The sequence below is a fragment of the Ornithorhynchus anatinus genome, chromosome 18 (genome assembly GCF_004115215.2).
Source record: "Ornithorhynchus anatinus isolate Pmale09 chromosome 18, mOrnAna1.pri.v4, whole genome shotgun sequence".
NCBI classification, from domain to species: domain Eukaryota; kingdom Metazoa; phylum Chordata; class Mammalia; order Monotremata; family Ornithorhynchidae; genus Ornithorhynchus; species Ornithorhynchus anatinus.
This window is the reverse complement of record NC_041745.1, coordinates 42655996-42666040: the sequence shown is the minus strand read 5'-3', so window position 1 is coordinate 42666040 and position 10045 is coordinate 42655996. Positions and strand designations below refer to the sequence as shown.

The following is a 10045-nucleotide window of genomic DNA, read 5'->3' as shown; positions in this document are numbered from 1 at the left end:
TGCATCTGTAGCTGTAAATGGTCCTAGTATAAATTAAAGACGTGACCTAGAAGTAGCTAAGTTTTAACGTCAGGTAGGCTATAAATAACGGGAGACGCATCCAAGGTACCTGCGCGTCGTAAAAACGCCTTTTAAAAAACCCGGTTTCCTGCATTCCGGCGGGGGGCCGCGGGGCAGGGCCCCCCGACTCGACGGCCTCCCCGGGGCGGCCCGCCGGACTCGCCCCCGGCCCGGCCCGCAGGTGGGCGGCCCGGGGTGGGGGGGGGGGTGGGGGGGCGCGGGCCCACTCTGCGGCGAGGCGGCGCTTCGCTTTCAGAGGTCCATCTTGCGGAGGCTCATGCGGCTGAAGGAGTCCCTGGGGAAGGAAGAAGCGGACGCCGGTGAGCATTGGGTCGCGGAGCGCGTCCCCCTCCCCGCCGGGCTGAGAACCGCAAGCCCGAGGAGCCTCCCGTTATTTTTCCCGTTCCCCCCTCGGGGGACGGGAGAGGGGAGCGGGGGACACCGAGGGACCGTCACCGCCCGACCTCCGGCAGCCTCCCCCGCCTCCGCTCCCGCCCGGAGCCGGGCCCGGGGAGCACTTGGCCAAGACCCAGTTGGAGCGGCACCGGCCTGCCCCCCCCGCCGGAGAAGCAGCACGGCCCAGGGAAGGGAGCCCAGGCCTGGCGAGTCGGGGGCGGGGGGGAGGGGAGGGGATCTGGGTTCTAATCCAGTCTGCCACGTGCCTGCTCGCGACCTCGGGTGAGTCACGGGCCTCGGCTCCCTCAGCTGCAAAATGGGAATCTCTTATCCGTCCTCCCTCCCGCTCACTCTCTGAGCCCCACGTGGGACCTGATTCTCCCGTATCTACCCCCTCCGTCAGTCCGGTGCTCGGCCTGTGGTAAGTCTATAGCAGATACCACCATTATTATTATATTATTTTCAGTGGGGCTGGGACGACGCGCCCCGGGAGCCGTTGGTTTCTCGGGGGGGGCCCGAGCCTCTCGGCACGGTCGCCCGACGTCAAGGACGGCGGCACCTCCGACTCGGGGGGCGCCGAGGGGCCCCGACCCCGCCGCCGGCCGCACCGTCGCGCCTGCCGTCGGCCCGGGCCCTCCCCCTCCCTCCGAGGGGGCGCCGGGTTGCGCCGGGGCCAACCCGGCGACCTCGTCATCTCCCCCAGCGCGGCGCTTGGCGGACGCCGGCGGCGTCACCTGTGGCAGGAGGCGGGCAAGACCGCCTTGTAGAGCTGGGGGATCTTCCTGTTGATGAGCGGCTGCAGGGCCTCCTTCAGCCGGTGGTAGTTCCTCTCCAGTTCCCGCTGGTACTCCTTCTGGTCAGGCCCGATCAGGCTCTTGTTTTTGCGCAAGGCGTCTTCGCACCTGCGACGCGGAGCCCGTTGGCGGAGGGGCCCGGGACCTCCGGGGCCGCTCCCGACCCCGCCGTTTCCCGCGAGGGGGAGGGCGCCGACCGGCCTCGACGAGATCCGCCCCCCCGCCCCCCGCCGCGGCGCTTCGCCCGCCTTCCTCCTCCGTCGGCGCCGCCCTCCGTGTCGGGGGGGGGGGGCTTCCCTCCCCGAGTCCGCCGGAAGGCGACACCCCGGGTACCTTTTGGTGAAGTCTTTGAAGCAGAGTCTTAGCTTGTTGTGGTGCCGGAAGAGTTTGGGGTCGTTGGGGATTTCCGCCAGGAAAACCTGAGCCACTTCGAGCGGTCCCTGAAAGGCGGGAGGGGAGACGCGTCGTCCTGTCCGTTCCCCTGCCGGTTCCCCGGGGGATCCCCTCTCCCCCTCCTTCCCCATCCTATTTCTCCCTCTCTCTTCACCCTCCCGGCAGTAAGACGGGAGCGGGGCTGGGACGACCCGCCTGCGGGGGAGCCCCCCCCCCCGGGCCCCCGGCTTCGGCGGATCGGGCGGCGCGGCGTGGGGGCCGGAGCGCAGCCCTGGGAGTCGCGAGGTCACGGGTTCTGATCCCGGCCCCGCCGCTCGTCACCCCGGGCGAGTCCCTCGACCGCTCTGTGCTTCGGTTCCCTCGTCTGTAAACGGCGGTTTGAGACGGTGAGCCCCTCGTGGGACAGGGACCGCGTCCGACCTCATCTGCTCGTCTCCACCCCAGCGCTTAGTACGGTGCCCGGCACGTAATAAGCGCTTAGCAAATACCACAGTTATTATTAGTAGGCCCCTGGCGGAGTTTCATTTGGGGGAACGGCCAGTCTTAGCGGAGGCGGGGGTCCGGGGGCGATCGCTTCTGAGCTCCGTCCCTTCGACAGGCGGAACATTAAACCACGATTAGTATCCTAATTGCTACCGGTCAGTGTTCTCCTTGTCCCCGCTGGCGGGGCGGTGAGCTCTCGGGACTCACCGACCTAAGACAGACGGTCTGCCGCCCTCCACATTCACCCCCGAATCTGTCGGTCCTCCCAGCCCCCGCCGCCTACGCCAGCCCCGGATGAGACCCCGGCCGAATGACCCCGGGGGGACCACGGGGCGGCACCCGCGCCCCTCTGGCCCGGGAAGGGCAGACGCCGTCCGTTCGCCAAGGCTCCCGCTCGCCCACCTGATTCACCGTGGTGCCCACCGAGCCCTGGAGCACCATCTGGAGCATCTTGGGGTCCGCGGGGTCCTGGTGGGTGGCGAAGGCCAGCTCCTGGGTCTTCTTCTGCATGTCTTCGATGGCGACCTCGATGGGCGTCAGGATGATCTGCGGGGAAACCGGGCCCGTCAGGCCGCCGCCCCTCCCCTCGGCGCCGCCTCCCGCCCCGGCCCCCGGTCCCGGCCGGGCACCTCTTCCTTGTGGACGACGTTGATGCGGGTCTTGATGTAGGGGAAGGCGTGCGACGTGGTCAGGATGGTCTTGCGCTTGAACTGCTCGTGCAGGTCCCCGTGGGCGCGGCCGTCCAGCGTGAAGGGCGTACAGTACATGAAACGCCGCAGGTTGTAGTTCTTGTCGAAGTAGGTGATCCGGTCCTTCATCTCGTACGTGTCGAAGTAGGGCTCGACGTAGGTGATCTGGACGTAGGCCTGGGGGGCGAGGCCGCCGGTCAGCCGCGACCCCCTCGGCCGCGACGCCCTCCCTCCCCTTCCGGCGGTCCCTCGGCCGCCTCACCTTGTTCGGGTCCAGTTTGCACTTGTCCACGGGGTTGGAGTCCTTGATGACTTCCACCACGTCCTCACCAAACCGCTCTCCGTAAAAGCCCTGGGCCCGGGGGGAGGAAGGTTTCGTCAGCGGGGGCTGGGTGGGGAAGGGGGCGGAGCGGCCGGCCGCGGCGGCTCCCCACCGCTCCCCTCCCGGCTAGCCGGGCCCCACGGGCGCCCGGCCCGGCCAACACGCTCGGGCCCTTGGAATCGCCCTCGGGAGCACCCCCCCCGGGGCGACGGCCGGCCGGCGGTCCGGCAGACCATCCGCCCTCTCGGCTGCGGAGCACGGGGCGGGGGGACGCAGGGCAGACCGGAGGAGTCCGGTTCCAGAACGGAGCCGGTCCCGCCGGGGCCGGTCCGTCCTCGAGACCGCCACAGTCCAGGGGTGGGCCTCCCTCTGGCCCGACCCCCGGTGGCCTGCCTTAACCCACGGCGGTGGGGTGACTTTGGGGGGGGGCGGGGGGGGCGGGAGGAAATTCCCAAGGGACCCCCAGATATCCTCTCTCGGGTCGCTCCGAGCCGCACTCCCCATTCCTGCGTGCAGCACGGAGCCTCCCTGTCACCGGAGCAGGCGGAGCCGAGATTCCCGGCGGTGCTCGGAGGCTTGGGGGAAAGGACGAAAATCGTCCTGTCCTCCTGTCTGATCACGACCATCACTTGAAGGGACTTTTAAGGGACGTCTGTTGTTTTTTAAATTTAATTAACGACGACGACACCACTGCCCCCCAAAAGGAGCAGAAGTAGAAGAAATTCTGCCTAGCTCAACTCCAGGCTTGGCATCGAGCAGCGAAGCCAGGGGCCGCTCAGTACACGAGCCGTTCTGCACCACGGTGGCCAAAGCTGACGCATCCTTCCCCCGTCACGGACGGGGCTGAGCAGGCAGCTTCCTGCGGCTCAACTGGCAAATCTCTGATGGAGATCGGGAGATCTCACGGAAAGAGGACGGGGGGAAGGAATCGGGAGGCGGGAAACATCGGACGAGTCCCTCTGCCTGTCTGGGCCTCGGCACCCCATCGGTATAACGGAGAAAGGACAGCCACCCCCGTCTGCGTTTGGGAGACCGGAAGAAAGCCGGTGTCACGTGAGAGGATGCTCCGAGTTGCTCGACCGGGTCACGTGGCCCGTTGTTGGGTAGGGATGGTCTCTAGCGGTTGCCCGATTGTACTTTCCAAGCGCTTAGTACAGTGCCCCGCACACAGTAAGCGCTCAATAAATACGACTGAACGAATGCGGTGACCGTTTTTGGGACCCGGATTCCCACCACGAGGGTGACCCGGCCCGGGGAGCGCCGCGGCTCCCAGAGGTCAGGTGGCCGGTGACACTCACCTCCAGGCGGTGAGAAATCTCCGCGAGCTTGGTTATCGCTGGCTCCTTGTAGACAAATTCCTGCTCATCCAAATCTCCAAACTTGGTCCCGTAAAAGCCAACCCGAAAGTACGTGCCGAACATCCGCTTTCCATCCTGGGTTCGGGGAAGATGAAAACGCGTGAGGCTCGGACCCGTCCGGTCCCCCCCGCTGCTCCCTGCTCCGTGGCTACGCTACCTGCCGACCGCACAAACCCGGGGCCGGGCTAGCCGGCCGCGGCGTTCGCGATTCCGAGGCGGGGAAGCGTTTTAAAGTGAGGTCTGCGGGTTGACCGGGGCTCGTCGACCGGGCTGTTTCTACGCAGCTCCCCTACGCCACGGGCCTCGTCGGGATTGACAGGCGGAAAAGAAAGAGGATGACTCAAACGTGGCACGTTCCCGCAGCTGAATTCAATTCAGCTCTTCGATTTTTTTTTTTTTTTTTTTTTTAAAAAAGGAACACGTTACACGCCTTTAAGAAGGCCTTAAATCGGAGCAGACGGTTAGAGTCGAAAATAAACGGGGATTTTCCGAAGAGGGTGCCTGGGGCATTCTCGGACCTCAAAACGTAAAAATCTACAACCGCGGCATCTGTATGCCAATAAAAATGGGAAGGCGCAGATTCTGCTGGGAGGAGGAACGCAAAATGAGCAAGAAAGGAGACATCAGAACCAAAGATGGGAAGAAAAACGCATCTTAAAATGGGGGTTTGTTTTCTTTACAGACTAAAAAAGATTTCACTCTGTGCACCAACCGCAGACACATACCAAGACATTCTAGCAAGTTCAACGTATCCTGCGCAACCAAAATTCAAAGACTAGAATCTATGTGAATAGGTTCAATGCGGATGATTACTCTGATGCTTCTTTCCTTGCTAAAAACTAATCTCCAATTGGTACATATTTTCTATTAGTATAACTTTGGGTGCATTTAGCTCTATACCTAGATACTCAGAAACAGTGTGTGCGTGTATACCACACACAAACCTATTTTGATTTTATTTCATGCCTACGCAGACCGTAGCAGGTTCAACACAACTCTTCCCCGATATTTTAACATTGGTTGGCTATCCTGGCCAAAAAAGACTCTTTCCAGGAATGGGACGGATTAAAAAGAAAAAAGAAAAAAAGAGCCAAATGATGCAGGTTCCTTTCTTTCCCCACCGACTAAATCACGCGGGCGTCGACCGGATTTCTGCTCAAAAGTAGGGCGGGAAAGGTTCTTTTGAGACCAGCCCCTGGGAAAAAAAGCTTCCTCTCAGTAAGCCGACGGGCCAGCGAAAAGGCCGAAGGGTTTCCTCGAGACGACCGAGGGAAAGGGTGAGAAAAATACTCCGAAAGGGTAAGAGAAATACCCCGGGCTCACGAAAGCCCGAGCTTCCTTAGGTCTGCCCTGCTTGCCAGGGTGACGACGACTGAGACGCGGGAGGAAGCGGAGAAGGATCTGGGCCCTTTTTCTTTGTCCTCTGAAACACGCCTTTTACGCCACGGGCACGAGACCCGGACCGTCGGCTGCCAGCGTCACCACCGGGCAACGCGGCACTGGGACGCGCGCCGTCACGTGGAGCTAAAAACGCCAACCCGTCGCCCTTGCCGGGGCTCTGGACTGGTCCCTTTGGTCACTTCTCTTGACGGAACCTCTTCCCGGGAATCCGGGCACGCTTCCGGCTGCCGGCTTTGGCTTGGAGAAGTGGCCCGCCCGCTCCCGTCCCAGCTAAAACAACTGCCACTGAATCCCAACCCTCTGACGAGGCTGCCCGTCTTCTGAGCAGCCCACGGGATTCCCTCTCATAGGGGCTTGGAGCAGGGTTTCCCCCACCGGTTTCCAGCTGGGATCGCACGCACCCCTGCATCCACGGACGTTACGGCCCCCCGGCCGCCTCCTGGCCTAGTCCCGGGAGGGGACCGGCGGCCGCGGGCGGGGTGTGGGTCCCCGAGGGGTGGGTAGATACGGGGCGGCCTCTGAAGTATGGACACCGGACGCTCCGTTTGCCAGCCCGGAAGCAAAAGTTGTACGCTGGCCCGCGGGCATGAACATAGCAGGATGACATCCTAAGGGCACGCGGCCCAGCTGCCGATCACGAGGGTCAGACGTTGCCATTTTTAGCGCTCTGGAGAAGCCTCTAAGCCCCGGGGAATCCAGGACCGGCTTCTCTCCCCTCTCCCGCCGTCTCGCTCCAAGGCCCAGGCCGGCACGGCTACGGCTTAAATACGCCACGGGCTCAACCGAGTCAGGGCCCGGACCGGATCTCCCCCTAAAGCACCCAGCCACGGGCAAGCACGTTCAAACACGGGTTCCGCCTAGCCCGCCTTTCCTAGTTTTGGCCCAATACGACACCCAGACCGGTGGGCCGGGTCCCCCTCGGGAAGTTCGACTGCTGTGGCCGATAGATGGAGAGGAGAATTGCTCCTCGCATTCTATGGCGAGAGTTTTTAAATTCTCTTTCAACGTTAGTCTGGGTTGTTTCCTGAGGAATCCCATCCAAATCGAATGCCCGAGAAGCCCCATGTGAGGAGGAAAAACATCCGTTCCTTCTTTTCTAAAACAGCTTAAAATGCAGGCGTAAAGAAGGTATGATTAAAAAGCATTTCTTTCCTATTATTTCTAAAAAAAAATAATAGGGCTTTGGGAGAAGAGAAAACGAGAGAGGATGCTGAATAGCCATTACAGAACTGGCAGAGCGGGTAACAGCCATGATTCATGAAAAGCTCATGATTTGTTATTGTGTGTGGTAAATACTTCTCCAAATTTCTTCTCCCCCATTAGACCGTAGCTTCCGTAGCGCCCCGGCTTCTACTGGACTCTCCAAAACACTGAGTACAGTGTTCGGTCCTCAACGGGGCCTCGATAAATATCACCGGTCGACGGACCGCCGAGTCACGTTCTCGAGTTATCTTTTGCACACATCCCCCGCACGCCCAAAAAAGCTCTGCCATCTCAACGAGTTGCTTTCCCCAAATAGGAGGGGAGAAAATAAACAAAAATGAAACACAGAGTAAACCCGAGCACGGAAGGGCTTCTCCGGATAAGTCCCGGAGAGAGTTGGACACTCTAAATGCCCTTCGCTAGAAGGTCCGCTACCAGATTTCGACCCGGCAGACGAGTTTTGCCGTCGCCCTCGGCAATCGGGTGGCAGAGCCCTTTGATGAACTAAGGGGATCTCCACAGAGTCAAAAAGAAAAAAAAAAAAATCCACAAAGTAGGAACTTACCACAACAGACAATAGTAAAAGTGGGAAGGAGGGTCAGCAACCAGGGGCAAGAGAGGAGAAAACAGAAAGTATTTCAATTAGGGAAATTTCAAAACAAATATGCAGCGATTGGCAGCAAACAAATTAAAACAAAACACCGGCACATCCTTTAAAGTTCGGATAGGGGGAAAGAGCAGAAAATGAGCATGCAACAAACTCAAGAACTACCACAAGCAAAAGCTGAGCACAAGGGGGTGATGAGAATGGACGACCAAGGACGAGAAAGGAAACTCTGGCCATGCAGAAAGGCTAGAAGTCCAAAGGAGGTTACCGACGCAGCTGATGGAAAAGGAAACCTCTCAGGGGTCGATTTAGCCTCTCCAGCCGACAGTTATCACCGGATGATGCTCACAGGTTCTCACGTGTTCTTTCGAGACAATGGAGGAAAGACCCGGGCCGGGAGAGCAGCTTTTTGATTTTTTGTTAACTCTGACTCACTGGTGTGGTGATTCCCCCTTAATCTGAAGTTCGACTGAGCCGCTGAAATGCCTCTTTTCTCTTTCGGCCTGAAGGTAGCATTCGAGGTCAAACATCTAATCTGAAGGATTTCAATAGGTTCAAAAAGGAGTCGCTTCTGAAGAAGAGCAAAGGGTGGGGTGGGGGTGGGGTGTTGGGAGGGAGGGACTGATCTTAAAGGTGGAGGGAGAAAAACCCAGAGTTTTAAAAACTACGTCACTACATCTCGGAGCTGCCTCATCACAAGCTCTCTGTATGTGAGAGGAAAGCAAATTCTTGTATCATTTTTTTCGACCACCAGCTGTCTTCCTGGCGGGAGATCTCCAGAGCGAGTGACCACCCCCCGGGGAGGTTGGAGAATAAAAGGCCCGAATGCCCATCCCCGGCCTCCCCTCGGCCCCCCGGGATGGAAATCTGAGACCCGAGGGGCTTTCTCCTGAGGTAAAATGACTCCGCTCGAAAGTGCAATGGCCACTAAGCCCGGGGTGGGGGACGGTTTGGTACCTCTGAGCATTCACACATAAATCGACCCCCGTGGATGGGGTGAAAATGACCCGATCGCAGAAAAGAGATGATGATCTGTGGGCGGGCGATGCTGATGACGGCAGGAGATGGGATTTCTTAAAAGGGGAAAAAACAAACTCGGGTGATGATGAGAGGGTGGCTCATTCACCAAAGAATCTCATTAGTGTAACACACTGGTTTTTCCATGCACTGCCCTACCACCTCTTAGCCACGAATGGCCACGACTCCCGTCCGACTTCCACGAAACTTCTTTGGTTAATGAATTCAGCTGACAGCGGATAGCAACAGAACACCCACAGCTAGCACATGTGGGCCAAGCGTCGGCATGAGAAATCCGATCGATCTATTAGTGTCTGGAACTAACTAAAACATTACCTACCTCCCAGCCAGTACTCTGTGTAACAAAAAGTAAAAAAGGGCATGTCACAGAAAAGTCAGACTTTGTTTTTCAGAGGCCGAACTAGGTCTGGTCACGTACGACGACGTCCAACTCCCGAGCTGCCCCCCCGTCGGCCAGCCGCCTGGGCCCCGGACCCTCTCGGCCGTCTCAGGGGGCCCACGGAGATTTATCGCCTCTGGCCTCCAACCCCGGCTGCCGACGGAGCGCCTCTTCTACATCCACGCAGGCGGGCGATGAAAGGGGACGGGAAGAGACGTGGGAGCTCGCTTGAGGGATTTAAACCGGGCCCTCGGCTCCGCGAAGCACTCGTCCCTGGGGTGCCCACTTTAAATGGCAGTCAGCTTCCAGTTTTGCTCCCATCTCCTTCCTCCGGGCTAAGGAGGCCCGGCATCTACCTTCAACAGCTTAAAGCGCTCCTGCTACGGAAATCTGGGGTGTGCGCGTTCTGAGAGGCGTTTCTGGGCAAATCGTTCCATCCGATTTCTGCCCCACTTGCTTTCTGGCAGAGCAGGTAGTGAGGGGGTCGGGGGGAGAGGGTTCCGTTAAGCACGATGCCCTGCACCCACCACTCAGGAGGCGCTCAGCTACACCGGTGCCGGCTTTTGGGTTTGCGAGCATCGGCCGGTTTGACCAGGAGGCTGCAATCGGAGCCGCTGCCTGAGACTCGCGCGGCCGACGTTACGAGACAGACCTGGCTTTCCGGAACTTCCTCCAAGAAAGTGCTCCGCATCGGGGTCGGAGCCTGGACCTGGGAGTCGGAAGGACTTTTTTTTTTAAATGGTATTTGTTAAGCGCTCACTATGTGCCAGGCACTGCATTACGCACTGGGGTAGATAGAAGGTTGTCAGGTGGGACACAGTCCCTATCCCGCATGGGGCTCATAGTCTTAATCTCCCTTTTACAGAGGGGGTAACTGAAGCGCAGAAGTGGAGTGGCTTGCCCAAGGTCACACAGCAGATCA

The 10045-nt window shown here is 59.6% G+C and overlaps 1 protein-coding gene across 11 annotated transcripts in view; it reads right to left on the bottom strand.

The window, feature by feature from the left end:
- Positions 1–263: 263 nt before the first annotated feature.
- The window catches only part of DOCK7 (dedicator of cytokinesis 7), a 149624-nt gene continuing 139842 nt past the window's right edge, over positions 264–10045 (bottom strand). For 8 of the 11 annotated variants that reach the window (XM_029083307.2, XM_029083310.2, XM_029083312.2 and 5 more), the window contains 8 exons: positions 9064–9078; positions 4436–4561; positions 3078–3167; positions 2756–2992; positions 2529–2672; positions 1584–1690; positions 1191–1358; positions 264–355 (listed from right to left, as the gene is read on the bottom strand). In XM_029083307.2, the coding sequence (XP_028939140.1) occupies positions 313–355; positions 1191–1358; positions 1584–1690; positions 2529–2672; positions 2756–2992; positions 3078–3167; positions 4436–4561; positions 9064–9078 (930 nt within the window). In that variant the 3' untranslated portion in view covers positions 264–312. Of the gene's footprint in view, positions 356–1190; positions 1359–1583; positions 1691–2528; positions 2673–2755; positions 2993–3077; positions 3168–4435; positions 4571–9063; positions 9079–10045 lie in introns of all 11 variants that reach the window. The other 3 variants (XM_029083308.2, XM_029083311.2, XM_029083316.2) reach the window with 1 other exon arrangement.